Source organism: Pogona vitticeps, chromosome 4 (assembly GCF_051106095.1).
Source record: "Pogona vitticeps strain Pit_001003342236 chromosome 4, PviZW2.1, whole genome shotgun sequence".
Taxonomy (NCBI): Eukaryota; Metazoa; Chordata; class Lepidosauria; order Squamata; family Agamidae; genus Pogona; species Pogona vitticeps.
Genome location: NC_135786.1, coordinates 154586311 through 154611316, shown reverse-complemented (window position 1 = coordinate 154611316; position 25006 = coordinate 154586311). Strand labels below are relative to the sequence as shown.

At 39.6% G+C, this 25006-nt stretch overlaps 1 protein-coding gene across 2 annotated transcripts in view; it reads right to left on the bottom strand.

Annotated features, from left to right (window-relative positions):
* CDH20 (cadherin 20) overlaps window positions 1-25006 on the bottom strand; it is a 200728-nt gene that overhangs the window by 10070 nt on the left and 165652 nt on the right. For both annotated transcript variants that reach the window (XM_072998524.2, XM_078393392.1), the window contains 5 exons: window positions 23297-23484; window positions 16013-16266; window positions 7447-7583; window positions 4417-4538; window positions 1501-1618 (listed from right to left, as the gene is read on the bottom strand). In XM_072998524.2, the coding sequence (XP_072854625.1) occupies window positions 1501-1618; window positions 4417-4538; window positions 7447-7583; window positions 16013-16266; window positions 23297-23484 (819 nt within the window). The remainder of the gene's footprint in view (window positions 1-1500; window positions 1619-4416; window positions 4539-7446; window positions 7584-16012; window positions 16267-23296; window positions 23485-25006) is intronic.

Sequence of the window (25006 nt, the reverse complement as noted above, 5' to 3'; positions counted from 1 at the left end):
TTAGTGACTCCTTTAAATTCCAGCTGCCGGGGTGGGATGTGGAGAGGGATGATACTTTTACCAAACCAATGCATTTCACACAAATTTGATATGATTAACCAACGTGGATAAAAATGGTACAGTCAAATGGATCTCACATCTCTCTCTCTCTCCTTTTCTTACACACACACCTAAAGGCACCCACATCGTTCCAGGTTCTGCCAACTCCTTAAGTAACATCTTAACTAAACCTAATTATAGGTAATGTCCAGGAACAACAGACCACTGTACTTACAGCATAACTGTTTCCCTGAAGGCAGTTGTAAAGTGAGCTGTTTTAGGTTGAACCCTATTTTCCCAGTAGGCTCTCAGTTAAAATACAGGTTTCAGTCCTAGATAATTTTCATCCCTCAACCCAATCAATTAATCACCCAATGTCTTCTCCCTAGTCCCTCATATCTCCTTTCCCTTGGGGGCTTTCTGGGTGTTCCCCTGTCGCCTCCTCTACCCTTGCATTTCTCCCTCACACCTCAATTCTTCTTTTTCTTTGCTGGGTGCCCTCCTTCAACCTCTGATGTCTTCTCTCTCTTCCCTTTCACCTCCATTGTCTTCCTGACACAAGTTGGTAAAGCTAATATCCTAATTTACAGCACTGGTCACGGTGACTACAAAAGTGAGTTTGGGATGCTAGAAGGTGGCATTAGTTGTAAAAGAGGGGAATATGAAGTAAGCCATTGCAGGCTGCATGTTTTTTGAATATTCAGGAACATCATTGGCCTCATTCTGCCACATAAACCTTGATATATCAAACTCTCAGTAATATTCTGGTTGTCATTCCAAATATGGGGACATGTTTCTTTTTTTTTTTTTCACTCTCACAATGGATAATATTCTATCCCTGACTTGGGTGACTAGTTTTTTTTTCTGGCTCCTCATGACCACATCTCATACACTTCTAGCTTTACATTTACAAAAACTAAAACAATACATATTTTATATCTCTATGCCAAATACTGTCCCACATGAAGTCCCTTACATTTTACAGGAAAACAGCAATTACATTAAGAAGAACAGAATGAAGGAAAGGCAGAATGTAGGAAAGACTGAAATTATATTTATGTGCTCCATGGAAAACACTAGACACATAAATGAGCAAAATAAAATCTCCCTAATACCATCTCGTTTTTTTACTTTTAAGCCTCACCTTTAAAACATTTGGTGTCCCATTAACAGAAGGTGCCCAAAGTTTGACAATGAGGGCTTGGTTTTGTACAACATTGGCATATTTCCTCAAAATAAAGGAACCTGTCACTAGAAAATATTTATACAGGCATAAACTCTGTATAACTATCTAAAGTGTAAAATAATATGTCACTTCACTCCTGCCTCTAAGAAGCTGGTGTCACTTGACATTATTTGCAATGGCAGTCCCATGACGTAGTGTTAAGCCAGAGCCTCTCTCATCTAACTCCTTGCAAAAGACATTAGTTAGCAAAACAAATGAGTGTCTACTTTGATTACCTTGATTGTCCCTCAGAGTAAAATTGGGGTTGTTAGCTGCCTCCGGAGCCAAGCTGTAGTAGAAGTGGTGTCCCTCCTGTGGGTCATCTTGGTCTACCGCACTCACTGTCTGAATCAGCTGCAGGATGGGAGAATGAAACAAAGAAGCTGATGACAGCTCCAGTGGAGGGAGAAAACAGCTTTCAAGGATTACACTGAAAACAAAGCAAGCCTAGCATTTGAGTGGCAGCATCTTGTAGACATCCACGAAGACAGCTATGAAGGCAGACATCCATAAAGCCAATCAAAATGTTGTGGCAATCAGTGCTTGGCAAAACAAGATGTTTTGTTTTAATCTACTTTAGCCAAGAGAAAGAAAATAATAATCAAAGGATACTTTTGGATGGCCTACACATACTTTAATGCTGCAGCACAAACTCCACGTATAGAAAGTCTCAAATGCAACCTCCAGTGTCTCCAACTTAAAGAAACTCAGATAACAGGTTTGGGAAAGAACTCTGTCTGAAATGTTGGGGAGATGCTTCCAGTCAAGGTTGGATCTCAGGTGGCAGATGCTAGTTGAGGGGGAGAATAATTGAAGCCTTTAAGCTATTCCCTTCTCTTGAAGGACAGGCCTGTTCTTTATCCTGTAAAGCAACATGGTTTGTGGTGGATGACCCAAAGTGACTGTTGATGAGAGACTGAATTGCCAGTGCAATTGGCTTCTGCAGATCGTATGGAGGGGATGCTATCCTTTGGCTCAGGCAGCAAAATAAATTGGCCTGGTTCTGCTGCCAGTTAGGCAACACAATGGGTGAGAATGTCCAATGACAGTAAAAATATAACACAACAATGGATTGGATCTAGACTCAGATTAGACCCACTGAAATTGACTGGACTTCCATCATTCTCAAATCCCATCAACTTCAGTGAGTCTCCTCTAATTGTGCCTGATATGCCTCACCCTTTTAAGTTCATATTTTGATTGAAAAATCTTGTTTCTGTTCCTCCATCTGTTATAGGGAGCTGTTACAACTGGGAGATCAGACTATAGGAAAGTCAATTTTATTTTGTTCTGCTGGTTTTTAATTCTTGGGCATTAGATTAAGAAAAGAACTCACTGTGTTCTGAGGATCTTTGAACTCCATTGGAATTCCAGTGTATCCAAGATGAGCAGTAAAGTAACAGTTCCATTTATATATCTTGCATCTCTTGACCCTACTGAGGATTCCAATGACCATTTCCTTCTAAATGGGGTCAACCTACCGGCAATCAGTGAGCATGCCAGTTCTATTTCTCAGCATTGTGATTGCCAAAAGGCCCCGTATCGGACATTTTTGTCCCAATACATGACATTAACTGGATATTTCCGGTTTGGTTTGTTGGGTATGTCTGTAAAATAAGAGTAACCCAAAAGACTGCCTATGGCAAGTGACGGAAACTCAGGTATATTGTTTGCAACTCTTCTGATGACAGTGTTATTGAATGCTGACCTTGAAGGTCTAGTTCTCTGTGAGTTCTGTAACAAAACGTAATTCTGGAGGACTAAAATATCTCGTCCATGTGAATGAGGGTTAGTGCTGCAGTTTATCTGTAGTGCTTTCTTTGATTTTTTTCATATTGTATACTATTGTTGTTATAGTATGCATGTTTTCCTGTAAGGCACTTTAGAAGATTACATTGAAAAATGGATACAAATAATTCCAGCAAACAAATTAAATAAAAATAAATTGTTTCAGCATTTGTAAACTATAGAATGCACCAAATTTTGAAAAAAAAACCCACACCACCCTTGTAGATATGTCTATTTCAAAACACACGCGAAACCTCCATCACATATAACTGTTTCCAGAAAAATCATGTGACTATTTTTTTCCTATCTTGAACCATATTACCACTGTTTTTTAATTATATGTTTTTATTATATCTATTATTGTTAGCCGCCCAGAGTAGACTTCGGTCTAGATAGGCGGGGCATAAATGTAATAAATAAATAAATAAATAAATAAATAAATAAATAAATAAATAAATAAATAAATAAATAAATAAATAAATAAAATAGCAGTACAGAACTAAGAATGGGTCAAACCAACATTTCTTTTGGAATGAATCTGGTAGGAAGCAAATCAGCAACACCAGTCTGGTATTGCATCAGGTGGAAACAACTAGTGAAAAATCTGCCTTAATTTGGCATAAACTGTCCTGGCCCACTGAATGAATTAAACTTCTCTGGCACCCAGGATTGGCTTCCCAGTGGCACCCATAATTAAAAGTTCCAAAAGAATAATACAAGAGTTACTACTGTAATTCCATTATTCTAGTAATTCCATTATTCATTGCACAAATGTGTACAGCAGGGGTCAGGGAACTTTTTAATCTTTTACCTCCCAAAAAATGTATATACGTTGACATTACCCCCACTGGCTCTTGCCGTCCGCAACCGCCCCCCGTGCTCGCCCGGGACCTGCTACCAGGGTGGGTGGGCATGGGCAGGAAGGAGAGCCCTGGCCAGGGCTCCACCAGGCAAAGAGTCCAGCTGGCCTGGTACGCCACCCTCCCCCCAACTTGGAGGCAAGGAGGGCAGGCAGGTGCCCTGTGCAGTTCCTCGCCAGGGATTGCTCTCCCCGTGACGGAATGCCCGCCTACACACAGCATCATCAGAAATAAAATGCCTGGGGATAACATGCCTGCTGTGACCGTCCTCATTACCCCCAGGATTTTCATTTTTACCCCATTTTTACCCCATTTTTACCCCATTTTTACCCCATTTTACCCCTGTTCCCTGACCACTGGTGTACAGCATACATTTTCAATGAACAAAACTGGTGGATGCACAAATTCCTCTTTTTGTTTATTGGCAGAAGCTATATATTGGTTTTTCCTTTTACATAGAATATGGTGTTGGTCTTATACACAGACTGTTTCTTGACTCCTCACCTGTCCAGCTTTTGCATTTTCACACACAAAGGCCTCATAAAACCTGGGAAATTCTGGAGCATTGTCGTTTACATCCAAGACTCTTATTGTGACTGAAACACTGCCAACCTGTGAAGGATTGTCTGAAAGAAGTTAGAACAAATTAAAATCAGAGCAGTTCAGTCTTGGCATAACTTAATCCTGAGATAGTGAACTACCCTGAAGACGCCTAGTGGATAACATGCTGCCCAGAAAAAGGAGATGGGTAAGCAGTACTGTATGTTTAAGCCATACAAGTTAAGCTCTTGAGGTTCTGATTTAATTACTTACGCATCTCTGGAAATCTGCCACATCATTATCCAAAAATGTCTATTCCGTCTATTTCTGGAATTTTGAATCAGTTCATCCAAAGGTCTTTACCATTTTAAAACTTGGATCGGGATGAGCAAGTCCTCCCTTCGAAATGGGTTTTAGACTGTAATCCTATCAACTGTAACCAGCACAAACATTGAGGGATGATGGGACCTCACCAGCAAATGGTGAGGGATGACGGGAGCTGCAATCCAAATCGATATGAAGGGCCCAAAATTTCCTACCCTTGACTTAGATTGATAACGTATGTTCCCGAACACAAAAATGTTTACATCATATTGACTAGAATCACTGGGCTGTGCAACTGATTTGATTTAAACCCTGAACCACAAAACCTCTGGACCTATCTATCAGCAAGCTGATACAATTACTCCCATCTGGGGTGGGGGTGGGGGGCTACCTTGTCTTCAAACTTATGAAAACCTGTGTGGGGGTGGGGGAAGGAAGATACTGACATTTTAATTTTCTCAATGAAGTGAGCCTCTCATTAGCCTCTTGTGCTTCTACAAAAGCAAAAGGGTGCCACAAAGTGTCTGAACCAGGCCATTTTAATTTTAGTTTGCAGGAAATTTGTTCCACACAAAATATCATGGTGTGATATGACATTATTATGCCATGAGTCTCTTTCACATAAAGAACCACTAACAGGCCTATTCTTTCTTTTTCTTTTTCTTTCAATAGAAGCTCCACGTTTGCTGTGGACAGCAGCACCTCCTCTGCTACTCTCAGTGATTTCTGTTGCAAGCCAGTATCTGGGAAGGGAAAACTCCATGCTTGGTGGTTTCATGTCATGTAGTTATAGGGAAGGGGATAAAAAAAACTCTTCACAAACTAAGTTTTGTTTATGATGACCCTTATCTGATTTGCTATACCATCTAGTTCCACCCATATTGTTTCACAGATTGAATGTCTGCCATCCGCGGCTAAAGAGAATTTCTCAGAAATGCCACAGTAATTCTATAGCAACAGTGACCCTAGACTAGGTTTTGGGACATATCTGAGAAGCTGTCAAGCAGGTTTTTCTGCTCTAGACAAGATTTATTACAATTACGATCCATTTCTACAGGGCAGTTAAAAAAAAAGCAAGCAGATGGTCATGACAGCCACTCACTACTGGCTCAAGGAGGGTTTGAACCAGTGACCTAGAAGTGAAAGGCTTTTGCATTAGCAATTCCCTGAGCCATTCAGTCCTCCCCGATAATGCTGTTTTTTTACTCTGATAAGCCCTGCAATATTCAGAACATCTGTTTTTGCTACTAATAGTTCCTGGAGAGAATGTGTATGCTAGCTCTTATCCAACATGCATTACAGAAAAAAGACACACACATGGAGAAAGGAAAAGATCTTGAACAAAAATTCCTTTGAATGTTAATGAACTGAGTAAACAACCCTTCCCATTTTATTTGTAGAACCCTCCCCCACAAGGAGTTTAACAATTAAATGCTCTTTTCATTTCTGCAATCAGACAGAAAATGCAGTTTGGACTATATGCATATAAATGCCCATGCCATTCGGCTGATGTAGATTTAACACTAGCTTATTCTTAGCTACTGTGAAGCGACCAGGCGCTGGTTGTAGGATACTATTTTTAAATAGTAATAAAATAGGAGCCTAGGTCAGAAGACTAGGGTATGCTGCAGAATGGAGTGCAGAATACCAACAAGTGATGCAGAAGTCCCTTTGCTAAGCTACGATCTTCTGTCCATGAAAGGAGGATCCTGGATCGAACCCATTCAGTTATCTTCAGGCAGGAGGGAGGAAATTTTCCCCAAGAAGGCAGGAAGGAAGGAAAGAAAGGAGGGAGGGAGGAAGAGAGAGATGGCATTCACAATCTTTAGCTAGTTCTCTTTAGTGCCATTGTAGTGAACTTCGTTGCCACTGGGTTGTTCTTATAAGCTGTTAAAATGGAACTGACCTATAGCAACCCTAATAGGGCTTTGCAGTGATTTGAACCCAGCTCCTGAGCACTAGTCCATCACTCTATATATTGCACCACTGGGTAGCAGCAGGTATGTGCATACATTTATAAAGGGAAGGGATTCTGAAGGACGATCTAATCAAAAGATATAATGAGAAATAATTGGAAGTTTGAGATACTGTATATTGTATGGATAAAGCCTTAAACTTCTATCTTAAAAACAATAATGCAGAATGAAAAGGAGGATGCAGTTAAAATGTGGTTATATTAGTATCAGCTCATACAGATGAAGGGCAGACTGGATAGCTCAGTGAGCTGGGTACTTAAGAATGGAGGCAAAGGTCAGGAGTTCAATCCCTGCAGTAGCACCTGGGAGAAGAGCCAGCCTATGTAGCCTTGGACAAGCTGTACGGTTCTAGATGACCCTTGGAAGAAGGGAAGGACTAACAATGTCTGAGTACTGTATACCTAGAAAACCCTGTAAAGGGTTGCCATTGGTTGGAATCAACTTAATGTGATTTTATCATTATTACTTATTATACCAGTGGTTTCCAGCCATGGGTAATTGAGGTGTTCTTGGAGTGCAACTCCAAGAAACCCTGGCCAGCACAGCTGGTGCTGAAGGCTTCTGGGAACTGCAGTCTAAGAACACCTGGATTACAAAAGGCTAGGAACTGCTGTATCATACATTTGGAACAAAGTCCATCCACAATGGCCATGCCATCTCTTCCAACTTCATGCATGACTGTTGTGCGCCTTACTCAGCTCTAGGGCCAGCACTGTGATGTTGTGCCATGCAATGTCTTCCCGATCCAGCGGTCTTGCAGTCATCAGAGCCCCTGTTGTGATGTCAACATAAAAGAAACGTCCAGGATCACTGCTTCGATCAATGGAGTACCTGTGAAAGTACATATTTAGACAATTATTATCTATTCTAAGGGAGAAAAATATTATACATTGGTTTTAATTCATCTTCATTTATATACATAAAATTGTAGGTTTTACTCCAAGCTGGACACTAACTGAGCAGAACAGATATTAGGACATACTTCCCCTTTCCTTAATAATAGATCTTTGAGGACACCTAAATAAGTCAACTGAAGATTCAGGACAGAGAAAAAGAAGTACTTCTTCACAGTGTGTGATTTCTGAATACAGTTACTAGGGGGTAAGCCAGTAGTAACAAAGCAGAACTTACTTCTCCATAAAAATGGCTATGATTATGCTGTAAGACTGCAGTCCTAAACTTACTTAAAATTTTGTAATTAAAGAGTGGCAAACAAACTTCAAGGTCATCTAGTACAACTTTCTGATAATGCAGGAAATTTATTACCAACCTATGCTTAAATAACTCTTATGACAGAGTTACTTTCCAAGTAAACACTGGTGAATATTTTAGGACCTGGTCCTGAGTAAATATCCATAGGATTGTCCTGACAATGTGCAATTAATTTATGTAATCATAAAATGTCATCATAGTATCTATCTCATATGGCCTTTGAGAGCATGAGAGGGGGTAAATGAACAGCACACCAAGTTCCTGTTTCTGTTTACTAGTTCTGAGAACTAAATAAGAGGTGGTTTTCATCCTACTCTGATATCTTCCTTTTGAGCTTCTCCTTGCCCACTACTCCCAGAAATATAGTCCTAAATCTATTTGTTCTTGTCCACTAGAGTAGATCCACTGAATCCAATGGAGGCTGACAACTCTTGATTTTAGTGACTTTGACTGTCTTTAAAGTTTGGTGGGATCACAAAAATGGGACAATCAGCTTTTACTGACTAAATCAATGGAACCTACATAAGAGTTTTGCCTTACTATTGATTCAATAGCTTGCCTAGTTGAGTTTAACAACTGGATTTAGGTCAGAATGCTGGACTTGAACTTATAGCCCTTGGAAAATAAGCAAAGCTATCATTATATAATTGTATTATCATGTTCATTTTCACTGAGAAAAAAAATGAATCTAGTTCAGGACATACTGCAAAGTAGTTCAGGATTTATGTAATAATGGAACAGTCAGACATTTCTAATTGAAGTATCAGACACATTCAGTTCAGCAACTGAAATGAAAAGGAACCATCCTGCCAAAGTTAGGAAGTTTTAAATTTTATTCTTTTAACAGGAATAATTACGTAGATGCTAACATTTCTTTCACTGGATCCCAAAGAGGGTGAAATATTGGCTGGCTTGCATCTAAAATCTTTTGAAATTATAGACTAGCCCACAGTTTAGACAGCAGTCTTTCTTTGCTAACAAGAGGTAGGTCATGGTAAATTCTGGAGAGATGGCACCTATCAGCTTTAGAAACCACTTCTCCCTCTTTACATGGCCTCTATAGAAATATATCATTTTATCAGCCTCAAAAGGGCAGAAAGAGACATTCTAAATACAGTAGGAACCCCTCATCTGCAGGATCAATATCCACTGATTCACTTATCCATGGTCCAAAAATATAACAAATATTAAAAGAAAAAAACCCTAAATATACATTTTTAATGGAGTTACCAGAACTGGCCATGAGAGGCAGCCGGAGAACATGCTATGTATAGCATCTGCTATACATATAATGGTGTTTGCGATAATCCACATTTTTCACTATCCACGGGGCAGGGGGCTTGAAACCAATCCCCTGAGGATACAGGGCTCCTTCTCTACCTGGTTATCCAGCCACTTTATTTTGAACCAGTCACTTTTTTGTCAGCTTCAAATCCAGTTTGTAGCAACTGACTTTTAAGTTTTGGTTCAGTAACTGTCCTGCCCCCTCCCAAACCATTTTGGGTCTTTGATTTAGGTTCTGTTTGACTCTCCAATTAAATGATATCTTTTGGGAGAAACGTTCCAAGGAAAGGAAATATTGCTGCCACAAATCATCTGAACCACTTTTATACATTGCGAACTGTTGTATAAACATAATTGCATTCCCTCTTAGGCCTGTTGTTATTTACTTCAGTTTATCCAGAGCCAGGCAGTTTTCACAGTAGCAGTTAAAACCGGTTCATTTGCTAATGGGCTGGGTGATAGGAGATGCAACTATAACCTGTTCAAAAACATTTTTGTTGCCATTAGAAATCAACATTGAAGGGGATACCAATGGCATAGTTGGGGAAACTGACCAAAAATATTTTTTTCAAAGGGACAGCCAGTTTAAGTCTGTTCATATAGAGAGGAAGGGATATATGGGAACCTTTTGGTTAGTCTAGGGTTGCCTAATTACTTAAAGGAGTTGCACAGGACAGAGCACTACAACAGAGGTAATAAGTCAGTCTGCTCAAGAACTCACAACAAAACTAAACTGGCCTAAATCTGGAGAGTTTAGATGGGCTATGGATTGCTATATATCTGAATTTGTCCTGCTCACATAACTTAAGAATGTTGGTCCGGTTCATTGTATTCTGATCTATGATATGATTATGACACCAGAATTGCAGTTGAATTTGTGCATAGGTGTAAACTTACAGCCTGGATGTAACACAACACATCAGCTGTAACTATATTTTGGGGGAAATTGACGGTGTAATGAATTCACATGTCTTGTGAGCTGTGGGAAGAGCAGTACAAAAAAAGCAACTGTTCCCAATCTGCATTTAAAAAATGCTGTGAAGAATGGAAACAATGCCAATTTCTGTTGGTGCAACATATAACAATTCTAGTCTCTTTTAAGCTACACTTTAAGGGCATTTTAGAGGCATTTTTCAAGGTTATGCCATTAAAAAAATGGAAAAGGCATTAATGATTACTACTAATGTCTTTTTTAGAGGGACGTGGTGGCACTGCGGGTTAAACCGCAGAAGCCTCTGTGCTGCAAGGTCAGAAGACCAGCCAACTTAAGATTGAATCCACATGATGGAGTGAGCTCCCGTCGCTTGTCCCAGCTCCTGCCAACCTAGCAGTTTGAAAGCATGTAAAAAATGTGAGTAGATAAATAGGTACCACCTCGATGGGAAGGTGTTCCATGTCTGGTGGCGCTGGCCACGTGACCACAGAAACTGTCTTTGGACAAATGCTGGCTCTATGGCTTGGAAACGGGGATGAGCACTGCCCCCTAGAGTCAGAAACAACTGGGCTAAATGCCAAGGGGAACTTTTACCTAATGTCTTTTTGGGGCTTTGTAATAAGTTGAACAGCAAAATACATTTGAAAAGCAACTTTTCAAACTCTGTCATTTTGAGTCTGTTGGATGTTGGGGAAAGACTTATCTAGCAAGGAGATGCCACAGGTATTTATCTGGGAAGTATGTGCATGTTTCCCCCCACCTGGGCATCTGCATGGTTTATTCTAGTGCTTTATTGCTCACCAAAATGTATTCATGCTTGATCTAGTGATTTTAAATCCAGTTCAAAATGGAAGACTGGGAGGAACTGGGAAGCTACCTTTACCACTGACACCAATATGTGTCTTTGTGGGAATAAGAGCTGGCTGAATATCTCAGTGGTTGGAGTAATTGAGCCTGAGGTTGGGAGTTTGATTTCCCACTGTGTCTCAGAGGAGAAGAGATTCTATAATATGGTGATCCTTGTGCAGTCCTTCCTTTTGAGATTATTAAGCAAATTTATGAAAAGTGTTCTGAGTGCCAAAGAAATGTGTTATTTAAATGCTAAATGTTAATGCTAGTGGTTAAGAGCATTGCTTATGGGCCAAGAGTGACTTGCTTCCATCTCTGCTTAGATATGAACTCAGTGGGTAGCTGAGGAAAAGCCACCAATTTTTAGTCCTTAATTGCTGCTGGAGGTGGCTATTTTAATTTAAAAAATGATAATTCTCCTGACTTACAGTGACTCTGACTGTGATCTACTACTCCAGTGTGTTCTATGAGACTTTATTCTGCACCCAGCAGTAGTTCTGATTTTTAAAACTATAGCAGTATTGTAGTGGGTCAAGAGGCTAGGGGGTGGACTGTGTGGTATATAAATCATGTGGTGTGAGCTCCCCTTTCCCTTTTAAAAATTTAGATTAGAGTTTAGAGTGCTAGTCTCGTTTAAAGCACTTCCCCAGCCACTGATTTCTCTAAATTTGCCCCATCCTTATATTGGGATAAGAGGGACAATAGTAAAGACTAATTACTAATTACAAATACAAACATATTCCCCCTTTTCAGAGAGATCAATCACTGCCTTAGCATGCAGTGTTACTTAGAACTTAATTAGATCAGCATTTGTCCCACTGTTGTGGTCCACTGTGGGGCCAGGTTGGTTCACGTTTTTTTAAACCAGTGATCACAAAACATAATCACTGGAGGGAACCAAAATATCCCCAGAACAATCCTGCACCTTTCTGAGCCCCTATCAGGGGCTTGTATTTTTTGGGTGTGGGTAGGATTGCTCTGTTTTGGTCCATTTCCAGCCTGTGTGATCACTGGGAACAGAGCCTTCCTTGCTGTCAAGGTTCCTTCTAATTGGAATTTCCAGTACTGTGAAATGGCTTAATAGGTGAGCTATTTCAGGATATCAGAAAATTGAAATTTCTTTGAAAACGCTGGTAGACTATTTTCTTTGGTTTGTTTGAATGGATTTGGCTGCACGCAGTTTCTTGACTGGTCCTTGAAAAGAAACTGAAGAAACTGTTTTGTTTTTTTCCAAAGTGATGCAGTGTCTCAGCAATAGTCCACCAGAGTTTTCAAAGAAATTTCACTTCATGATAGCCAAAGAAGCTGGACTAAATAGGGTTATTTGAACTCTGGTACACCATTTGGATGTGAGGATTGTATCAAATGGCATATTATGCTTCCCATCCAATCTCAACCAACTCTATTTAGCCTGCTCACTCCAAAAGAGCCAGTTTAGATGAGCCATAACAACAAACAACAACAACAACAACAACAACAACAACAACAAGCCATCAAACAAATTGACTTATGGTGATCCTTTCTAAGATTTTCCAGGTAGAGAATACCCAGAAGTGGCTGACCCTTCCCTTCTTCTGGGGGCTCCCTGGGACTGTGGAGCTTGCCCAAGACCATACAGGCTGACTCTTCTCCTACGAAGGCACAGTTGGGAATGGAACTCCCAACCTCTGACTCCACAACCAGATACCTCAACTACTAAGCCAGCCAGGTAAGTAAGCACTGCATAATACAGTAATAGTATAGCATGGCTTTTTAGCCAGTTAGTTGTAATGAGAAAGAGGAAGAGGAAGAACTTCTAAGCTATTAGTGGCTGCTAGACTCTGTGGGCTTCAAAGTGTGTGAGATAATGATTTTTATATCTATTGGATTTGAGGAGATTCAAGATTGTCTGGTTTGGAGCCAGGCTTAATCGTGGGACTGAAGTTAACCACGGTTAGCTACCGTACTTCCACTGATTTCGCTGGGTCTGCTTTAATACTTTTTTAATGCTTTATTTTTCAACGGTCAGTTATTAAACTGGAACAGAGTAAAACTGCTACAAGTTATAATAATTTATCTTTTGTACTAGTAGAATATGTTTTTATTCAAAAGAGGCTCTGATAATAGCATGAAGTCATTTATACAAAAAGAAACTAAGACAGTTACTCTTGTATTCTAAAGCAGTCCTGCTTGATCAGGGAACAGCAATATAACCAAGGCAAGATATTTTGCTGTCTGAGGCAAAGGGTGAGATGCAGCATACCACACTGTGTGTACAGAAATGACCTCCACTGACAATTAATTTTACTTCCACACTGAGAGGGCAATGTGTTTTGCTCTACAGAACAGCAGGCTAGTTTTGGGGATGCAACATAGGACGTGCTGGGGTTGCCACCCCCAGCATCCACTACCTGAGATGGTTCCCTATTAAACTACATATCATTAGCACATCATTAGAAGCATACTTTCTTACATGGTGAAAATTGTCTGTCATAGCATGTGTTTTCCTCCACCTCTGCATTATGCGTTCCTGTGATCTTTGCACTGTGATTGGTTATTGGAAGTTAAACACAAGCTTAATTTCCAAGCCTGAACTTGAGGCATTCACCTTCGTGGAAAGTGTATCATGGGAAGGAGAAAAGGGCCAACTAAATGGAATACACATTTTCTTTAACCTCTAGTTTGACCCACTCTTTGTCTAATGGTAGGGATGGCCTTGGAGTACGCCCCAAACCAGGTGTTCTTTTTAATATTTTCTGAGAGTTGCAGAGGGGAATGGGACTCATAATACTTCTATGATGGTAACAGAATTTCTGAACCTTGTATGTAGTTACTATAATGACTGAGAGAAGATATGAGAAAAGCTCTGGAAACAGTAGAGAATGTGTCATTTGTAAGCTGGTATTACAGTATGCAGAAGAAGCAAATAGGGAAGAAGACTCATGGTTGGAAAGCCACCTACTGGGACAGAAGTAGCTTCAGAAGCAGCACAGGAAAGAAGAAGAGAATATGACTCTTGTCTTTTTTTCTTTCTGAAATGAAGGTGGTCCTGGGGTGCTGAATTTCTAAAGAAATTATGCACAAAAGCTTTGGGAAATTGTGTAATAATGATCTTCCTTGAAAAGGCCTATTACAAATTTCTCCCCTGGACACTTTATAGCTAACTTGTGTCTGAAATTGAATATGCTCTCATGATTAGTAGTACAGTATTAATTACTGGTGCCACACAGTGCAGATGGGGAGGGGGTTGTACTGCCTATGATTAATAATAACTGGTTCTTGGCAGTTAATTGAGTCCATCAAACTCTTTACATACTCTCGCTTAGTCATTCTGAATTATCAAAAGACAGTATTGCATTTATCAGTGAAAGTTTTAGAAAGTCAAGCCATGTTTCCAAAATGCTGCCACAAATCATCTGAACCACTTTTATACATTGCGAACTGTTGTATAAACATAATTTGAACAAAAATGTTCAAATCCTCTTATTTGTAAATGTCACTGATAAATGTAACATTGTCCTTTGTGATTTAAGTAGTCAGCAGAATCCCAAACCTTTGCATACTGGAGTTGGCCTTGTTATTTTCAGGTCCCATATATATACAGCCAAATACCATAATTAACAATTCAGCACCATTGCCATCATACAGCTGTGTAGACATGGTGACCTTGCTATTACTATTGGCACACTGATGATAATACTAATACAGTCGTCCCCTGCTTTACGATTACCCTGTTTAACGATGAATCCGCTTGACGATGTTTTGAATGGGGTTTTTCCGCTGTGTGATGATCGGTTTCCTGCTTCGGGAACCAATGTTCGCTTTACGGCGATCAAAAACAGCTGATCATCGGGTTTCAAAATGGCCGCTGGCTGCAGAAAATGACCCCCCGCTGTGCTTAGGAACGGGCTGCACAGGCACTGAAAATGGCCGCCCCTATGGAGGATCTTTGCTGGACAGTGAGTTTTCAGCCCATTGGAACACATTGAACAGTTTTCAATGCGTTTCAACGGGTTTTTTTTTGTTTCATTTGACCATGTTTTCGCTCTACAGCGACTTCGCTGGAACGAATTAACATCGTCAAGTGAGGCACCACTATATCTGTGAAGACAGAGGAGTTAATTAGGTCATATACAATACTAAAATCATAAAATTATTTTATTATTACATGAAATCATTTCCCTGGCAAAGCAAAAGTAGGATAATGTCTTCATTCCTGCACTAGGGAATTTCTCCTACTTCTTTAAGGGTTGCATGTTTTCTTGGGTAGTCTGCTGGAACTATATGGGGTCAGTCAACCCACTGTTTCTCTCTCTTTTTCCACACCTCCTTCTCTGTCTTCCTTTCTCCCTTTCTCTGACAATTCTTGTTGCAGCCAGCTAACAACGGCGGGACAAATTGCTCTTGGAAGAGGTCCGATTTCCTTGCTAGCAGAGCTCTTTTGAAATGACACTGAGAGCCACACACAGCTCTAGGCCCATTTCTGCTTTATTATGGTGAAGCTAAATGTCAAAAATGTTTTGAGTGGACTTTTGCAAGTTGGCTTGCCTGACAGATTGAACCATGGGTTATCAAAGGACAAGTTTGCTTCCCACAATTTTTCCACGTACAGCAGCTCTGCAGACTGGCCATCCAATCTTCTTTCAACACTAGTGACAGGACACTGTCCTCCAACACATCTGAGGTCCGAAGGCTAGTCAAAGAGGCGCATGATAGGCCATCTAGCATATGCAGCTCTCCTGGATCCCTAGCATCTTGTCACCTGAGGCCACTGCTTTGTCCTGTCTCGTGATAGGGACATCCCTAGTCAGATTGTGATCCAATTTCTTGATCTGATTTCAAAGAACATAGACATGGACCTTTTGACTGCGCACACTGGGCCACACTAACATTTGAACATTTATATAGGCTGGACATTTAGAACTTGTGTTAGTCACTGAAAACAACAACAATAATCCTATCAGTTAACATAGCAGGTACAGTATAGAGTGAAGAAGAAAACCTGATTGAGTTGTTGGTCACATCAGGGTCCTTGGCATTAATCATTTGTATGGTTGTCCCAATGTCCACATCTTCAGGTACCTCCACAAAATAAAAGCTAGGTTCAAACTCTGGGGGCTCATCCACATCCTCCACACTGATATGCACAGTGGCAGTGTCACGGAATGGGCCTAGGTTCAAGAAACGCATTTCCAGGTGAGGATTAGCACCCTCTACTTTTAAAGTGTACGTTTTTTTGCTCTCGAAGCTCAGTGGCTGCAGAAGAAGAGGCAAAGGGAAGGGAGAAAAAGGATAAGAATTTGGAACACACCTCAAACTAAAATGAATATTTTGAGCCCCACAGTTCAATTCCTTTAAAATAAAACATATCACATGGGTGGCATATTGTTATCTGTTAATAGCTGTAACCCAGCCATGTTTGAACACTGTTAATCCCATTGATTTCTACAAAAGGTAAGTAAGCACATGCTTAAGTGCTCTCCTAAAATCAGTGAAACTCAAATATGTTGTACTTTCACGGGTTTATAAGCCCTTTATTACGACTGCCAAATGTTAGAGGAAGCCCATATTGCACAACAAATGCCATAGTAAAAGCATCACACTAACTTCCCCCTTTTCCAGAAGAAAATTTTGTTCCATGCTGAGTTTTCATGCCTCTTTTCTTGGTACATTTTACACAAAAAAGAAAATTGATGCTGATAATTGTTCTGCAGTGATACTTAATGGGTGCCTTTTATGTGTAACAATAAAATGATAATTGAAAAGAAGCCTAGTGACAAAAGCAAAGTGAGGCCAAGGAATGACCAAGGAACTTTAATAAAAGTGGATATTGAAACAGTTGCAAGGGTCTTATAGAACATTATGAGGACTCCTGCTGATAATTTAATTTCCACGACTACAATGGTTATATGCTCTTTACTTTTACATAATGGGTACTTTAGTGCTGCATATTAGCAAAATGTTATCCTTGTAATTGGTACAGACCTTGATCTAAACCAAATGTATGTTCTTTTAAGTAATTGCCTCAGTTTCAAAAGCAAATGCATTAGAAGATGTTTATTTTTGTTTTCTGAACTAGATTTTTAAACACAAGTCAATATTATTGACTTTTGTTTTTAGCATGTATTTTCTTTCAGTAAGGCCAGTGCTAAAGAGATTAGTATATGAACCTGAGTTTCACACTGAGTGTTCACACATTTACCAGCAGCAAATCCAAAATTTGCTAGCAAGCATTTGTAGGACTGTTCAGCCACATGTCCCTTATAATGATACCCTTAGGAGGCATACTTTTTCAAATAGATATTTGACATCTGCATCAATTTACATTTAATATTTAAAGTATCCTATACAGTCGTGCCCTGCTTTATGATTGCCCCACATTACAACAAAACCACATTACGACGTTTTTGCGATCGCAAAACGATGGTCTGAATAGGCTTTTTTCAACAACACTTCTGAGTAGACATGCTTAGGACAGTGGTGTTTGCCCTAAGCAACTTCACTTGGAATAGAGCCAATGTGTGAACACTACTTTTGCCAATTAATAGCAGCATTAACTGAATAGAATTTCCCCTGTGATATCTAGGAATAATGATAGTAATAATGATATTTGCATGCTGCCAAGTCAATACTAACTTATGGCAACTCTTCTTAAGGTTTTCTAAGTATAAAGCATTTAGATGTGGATTTACTAGTCCCTTTCTTCTGCAAGTGCTCTGGGACCACGTAGATTGCCCAAGGCCACAAATTCCAGCTCTCTCACTAGACACAGTGGGGAACAATGTCCAACTCCTGGCTCCACAGCCAGATGCTGCAACTCACTGAGCTATCCAGCTGGCATACCTGACATTAAGATGTAATTACAAATTAAAACCAAGTAATGGTACTACTGAGACAAATGGAAGAATAGTTTCATTGTGGCAATTATTTGTCATAATGTAGCTCATATAAAGAAGTTTGATGGGCCTTTTTTCTGAAACATATACCCAGAAAGCCATTTGAATCTGAAAAGATAAGGGTGTGTGTGACGATCGCCCACGTCACTCATGCCATTCATATTCACGAGCTGATTTGTATGAACCTATGAGAGGACTGGAGAGGCGGAGTCAGCAGCTACATGAGGCTTGGCGGGAGAAGGAGATAAGGTCAGATAAAGATTGGAATGAGATACTGATAGAAATACGGCTGGTTAGTCAGAAAGAGAGGGAACAGATACGGAGATAATCAGAGAGATAGAGCTGATTAGGAAAGTAGGTAGAGAAGGTTGTAATGATATTGCAAGAGAAAAGAAGTATGTACTGAGAGAACTGTTGATGATTTGCTTATGTATAGTGTGTATCTGAAGAACTTCTGTTATTATTCAATCTGCTTCACTTCAATAAATAAGTTCTGTTTCTGTTCACAAGACAAGTGTTCTGACAGGCATCATTTATATTGTGGATTGAGGTAATCGACTAGTGGCAGCGAGAAGAAAACATGACGTGAGCCTTTGAGAGGGAAAGACAAGCAGGGGCCACAAGGGCAAATGCCACGTATGTTTCATTAGTTGCCCATTCCCATTACATCTCCCCTAAAGCGTCCCCCTCCCAACTACTTCTACCTAGCTGGTGTTCCATCCAGCATCAAGAAAATATTTATGATAATTATTATTTTCATTCTTTTTGGCACCTACAATAATACCATTTGGGCCACTACCTAGCTACTTAGAATATAGAAGGATTGTCTCCTTTTATTTTATTTTATTTTATTGCTTTCTAGTCTGAATGCTCTTGCAGTGGGTTAAAAGTTACAAGAATGAATGAACAGGTAAAAGCACCTTATTTCTGCAGGATATCCAGCCATGAGTACAATTTCAAGTTTGATGAAAAGGGAGTATGATCTATGTGCACTGTGTAACTTGGAACAAGCAAATAAACAACACAGTGACCTAATAAATTGCTTTCAGGATCATCAACAAGAGAAGATTAGCAGAGTCAATAAACAGCATCCATGTATACAACAGAAAACAATGGCAGTTCAGGGTCATCAATTTAAAGACAGCAAACATCCTTTATTTTAATCAGGATTCATGGATCTGCCTCAAGTTGCAAAGTGAGGTTTAAAAGTCAGTCAACCCACAGAACAACCAAACTGCAAAGTTTATTTTTAAAGTCGTGATGCTCACCATCATGCCTTTTATAGGAAGATTTGAATGAATGATAAAATTGTTCACTATCTTGGTAAAATAATTGTTTTTAGGGTAGTTTTTTGCATATAGCATACATATGTGTGTATGTATATGTGTATATACATATACTGCTGGATAGCTCAGTGGTTTAGAGGCTGGGAATTCAATTCCCATCTGTGCCTCCTCCACAGAGGCTGGACTTGATGATATGAAGAGACTTTATCACATCTTGCTTTGTTTCATTTTGTCAATGAGCCTCAGAGTGCAGTGGTTAAACTGCTATACAGCAGCCAAACTCTGCTCACAACCCAGGGTTCAAACCCAGGCAGTTGGCTTAAGGTTCACTCAGCCTTCCATGCTTCCAAGGTCAGTAAAATGAGTACCCTGTTCGCTAGCAGGGGGCAATGTGTAGCCTGCATAATTAACTTGTAAAGTGTTCAGAGAGTGCTTTAAGGGAGGAGGCGGGGCCAAGATGGATGAAGGCTGCAAATTGAGAGCTCTCTCTCAATTGTAACCACTGATGGAAGTTCTGTAGGCTTGAGATAGCCTAATCAAATTTTCCAGGAGAGTTAAATATATCCAAAGAAGAGAACCAGCATCTGGGGAGCCCTTAGCTACCTCCATGTCTCAGAAATTTGGCATTCTCTTTGGCACGACTCTGTACGTATCTGAAAAATTGACACAGTCCAGAAGGCTGGAGGAGAATGGATATGCAATTATATCCCTGATTTACAGACACCACTGTAAGCAATTTTTTTTATTACTACATCTGAGCTGAACACTTGGAAATCTACTACTGATATATGAAGGTAGTTGGGAGTAGTAAGCTGCAAGACTGCATTCAGAAGCGGACAAGTGAAGAGGATGGGAGGGAACACAGAATTTCATTAAAAGAGACTTTTCACCTGATGGATTGCTGAACTATCTGTCTGCTAAGTTCCTCTTAGAGACCCACCAGGATATTATTGAACGTTATTGAACAGTCTCATAACTCTAATCATTTAGATTATGCCTACACCCACCTGAAGTTTATTTATGCCTGAAGAAACCAGTATGTCCTGTACAGAGATGAAAGTAGAAAATGGGGGCTGGATCATAAATGAAGCAAAACCCCTCCCCCCCCGTGGTGAATTACAAAAGGGAATAGATGGGATTCTATTTTTTCTTTCTTCTTGATTTTATTTGTTTGGTTGAGCATGGTTGGGGGTGGAGTTGGAAAAGTAGTTTTGGGGGCTTTATTAAATTTTCCTGCTGTTCCTGAGACTCCGTGGCGACGCTAGAAGAGACAAGGAGCTTCTCTTCTGCTTTATCTCACCTTACCTTTTTCTACTCAAAGCCTGGAAAGGTGCCCCAAACTCTGAAGTAGCTGACTTTTGGCTCTTCCCCCCCCCTTTGTCAAGTCTAGACACAAATAGCTCTCTTGAAGCGGAGTAAGATTTACCATACTTATTATATTCAGGATATATTCTCCCCATTTGGAGGTGGTCAAGGAAAGTTTCCCCTCTTCATTAAGAACATTGATACTTTATTTGATACATTGTATATTGGGCGATCCCTATTTATTGGTTGCTCTCATATCCTTCCATATCTCCATATCTCGAATGTCCACCTAAATTATTTAAGTTTATATAAGAAGGGGGGGGGGAGAAAGCATATATTAGTGGAGAATATTGGAGAACTGTCATATAAAGGGTATTTTTTGAAAATACAAAAATGGCTGCAAAACCTAAGGCAGGGAAAGGAAGTCTGGCACCAGAAACTACAACACTAAGATTGATGCAAGAAACCCAGTCTTCTTTATTAACAAAATAATATTTTGAGAAGCTCGTGAGCACCATGCTCAGCCAACAGACAGCCCATTTTGATAGAAAGTTTGATGAAATTAACTCTGATATTTCAGCCCTGAAAATTAAACTGTCTGACCTCTCCAAACAACAGGAGGACAATAATTTACAATTGGGGCAAATGAAAGAGGATATTGCACAGCAAAATCAAGAAATGCAGAAGACAGCGAGATTAGCAAAGAAAATGGAGAAAAAAGTAATAGAACTTCAGAAGGACTTAGGTAAAGTTGAAACCTGATGAAACCAACATGAAATACCGATGACTCAAATCCAGATGGAGAATGCATCACATATTCTGAGAATACAGAATGTACCAGAAACTCAAAATGAAGACCTCATAGAAGTTACAACTGATTTACTATCAGACTGGGTGAATTGTGAGAAGGATGAAATTAAGTGGTCAAAAAAAATATCCTCAGTATTTATTTAAAACAATCATCTCCCAAGAGAGGTACAAATTAGATTCATTAAAATCACATATAGAGACAAAATTCTGAAAGCAACACAAGATAAGCAATATGTAAGAGAAGGAAGGAATCTGAAGACATTGAAACATATTGGGAAAAAAGAAATAAAAGGAACATGTATGAGAATGGATAAAGACTATCAGTTACATAATCAATAATTAGAATAACAACATATCTGTCTGAATTTGATTTTTCCCTCTCGCTCACTGTTTATATTTTTTTTCTGATATGTGGAACTACTACTAGAAGGAAATGTATAGAATTACTATGGAAAATATTGATCTGTAACGTATCCGTTCAAATCCCTATCCCAGCTGCGCCTTACCTTACCCTACCTTTACAAAGAAAATAAAAAATATTATAAAACAAAACAAAACAGAGAGAGCTTTAAGCACTATGAGGTGGTATATAAGCAACATCCTTTATATATGCATGTGTATATATATTTATTATCACACCCACACAAGCAAAATAACAAGTATGTGCTGGCCCCAGATTTGGTCATACTTAGAAGGAATCCATTGAAATCAATGACTAAATTCCAGTAAAAATGACTTAGGGCTTGTCTGCATGTAGCAATTGGAGCGGGATGGATTATACTACATAGGGAATCTAGGAAGTCTGGTGTGCCATTCAGTGTAATCCTCACATCCAACAGGGATACAGACCTCAAGAAACCCTTTTTGATCAGTAGTAGCTTACTGTCAACTTGCAAATTTTTTGAAGTGGCTCTCACATGTACTGAAAATAGATCAAAACAGAGTGATCCTACCTGCACCAAAAAAAGTAGAAGCCCTTGAGAGGGATTAGAAAGATGTGGGTAGGGCAGCTCTGGGGAAGGGCTGTTTCACTCTAGCAAATAATCTGATTACTATCTTTAGAAGCAAACCATCTCATACTTGCAGCAGTACAAACAGCAGGCTAAACAAGCATGTAGTCAACATCTAATTTACAGGCTGTCAGCCGAACTGGTTTACTGTGTAAGATCTACTAACAGAAGGGCTGAAAAATGGATGGGGAAACAGTAGCGTGAAGCTTCACTTTCAAGCCTCCCTCAGTTCTGAGAAAGATCTACAAGGCTAGTACAAAGCTAGGCCAGGATTATGCTAATACTAAGTAATTTCCATGTAGTTTCAATTAAGCACAGCTTCACATGGCTTAGGATTGGTTCAACTTCTCCTGTTAGAATTACCCTTCCTGTAGTGACAGCAATGTAGCACCATTAACTCTCCTAAATTTTAGAAGCAGCTGAAAGTTTAACAAAAAGGTAATAAGTATTCCTTTGAGACAATGCTCTTAGTTCATACATCTAATTTCTTATTTATTTTTTAAAACATTGAGGCAACTTAATGGTGACAGTTCTATATTTCTATTTGTATATTACAGAGCTGGAATTAGCAGAACCTCATGGTGCAATGGTTAACCTGCAGTCCTGCAGTCAAAAACTGTGTTCAAAACCTGCGTTCGATCCCAGCTGATTCAGGTAGTTGGCTAAAGTTTTTTCCAAGGTTGGAAAATTGAGTATCCAGTTTGCTGTGTGTGTGCGCGCGCGTGTGTGCAATGTGTGAGCCTGCATAATTAAAACTGTAAACTGCTAAAGAGTGCTTTGAGCACTATGGTATATAAGTAGCATGATTATTTTATATGCTTCATTTTACATAGCTTTGAAAAGCAATATATAAAATAAAGCAACAGCAATAGCTGAAAAGAAAAGAGATTTTTAATGAAATGGGTAATGAGGGAGCAAACACAGTCACTGTTGTTGTGTGTGATAACATTTACATTGTTCAGCCATATAAGCTTATTACCTTTCTCACTGTGATGATGCCAACTTGATAAGTAGGATCTGTGGTAATATCAAAGACATCCAGTCCATCTCCATCTACAAAGCTGTATTTCATTTCAGCATTAATGCCTTCATCTAAATCTTTAGCAACAACGCGGCCCACAGTAGAGCTGACCGGAGCAGATTCCAGTACGCTCATCTGATAATGTTCTGGGGAAAAGAAGTTAAAGAGTGGATTAAAAAGAGAGAGAAATGAATGCAACAATAAGTAACCAGGAGGACAACCCAGCTAAAGCTAAAACTTTCAAGTCCAACAATGAGAGAGCTAAGTGAATAAAATCTGAAAATAGTTTACCTTTGCCTGGATCATGCCCTAAATGAATACATACGTTGAAAAGATTTATAGAAATTTAATACACAGACACTGTCACGAATATATAGAGAATTAGATCTGAATGTTTCTTGTATGTATCCTTATGAAAACGCACAGAGTCAACTCCAGTGGAGAAAGACAGAACAAATTGAAACCTTCCTTGCTGAGTTTCAGTAAATTTCCGTGCATATCAGGAGATGTATAAATAGTTTTCATCAAAGCATTCATACTTCCTGTGGCAACTTGAACTGAGAGCAAAACTGATGCATAACTGATTTGTTCTAATGGCCGGTCTGGAGAAAGACAATTCTACAGTGTTAAGAGTCCTCTCTTGACCCTTATGAATATACTGCAGTTTGAATTGATTCATTTTGCTACCATCTCTCACTGTATGATTTCTTAACTAAAGAGTCTGCACTTATTTATCGTCTTTAGACATAGAGAATGATATGATTCATTACCACAGGCTCTTGGAGCAGAACAGGGGGGATGGCCATATATAATTATGTTACTGAAAGGCAAATTAAGCTGGAATACATGAGTGGTGTGGCTGGTGACTTTAAATTGTACAGAATTTGATTGAGGAAGTAGAAATGGAAATTGGATTCTATTGGAAGTCATAGAGCTTTGCACAAAAAACACAGAAATCCTCACCTTCTCAAGTAAAGGCTTCAAAACACAGAGTATCAAGCTTGACAAGGTGTATCTTAGCCCTCAAAAGCGTATGCCTGATTGCTACAGAAGGTGAAGGTCAACCTATCAAGTATTTCCCTCCCCTTTTCCACATCTTTCCCTCTTTCCCGTCATTGACTGAAATGGAAGGGAGGTAACCACACCGCCTACAAGCTGGCACAATTTCGTAGCACATTCAGGATCCTAACAGAGAAATGAGGAAGCTTAGGACTTCATTGATCCCACCACCAACGTTTCCCCATATGCCCTGTTGCAACCCCCACCATGGATATTTTAGCTTGAGAAATTCTTTAAAATTTGCATTTGGAACAAAACTAGCAAGTGGGGGTGTAAGTAAGGTGGGAGGATTGCATGTATCCTTTCTCTAGAAACCACTCTGAGGTAGGTGTCCCTGTTAAGAGTTGTTGGGAGATGAAAGGGTGGGAGTAGTGTGGAAATTATGGCCTGAAAGAGAGGTGACTGCAAGAGGGGAACTCATATGCCCTCCTTTTGAGGTTCAAGCTACCCTACCATCCTCATCGGCCACATACTACCACCTCAAAAAGTATTTGTCCCATAGGAGAACACAACCCGAGTCATTCTGTTGATTTCTTAATAGAATTCTTCACTACTTGCTTGGGGAAATGGTTGAGAACAAAATTTACAGAGCCATACAAGCCCAAACTA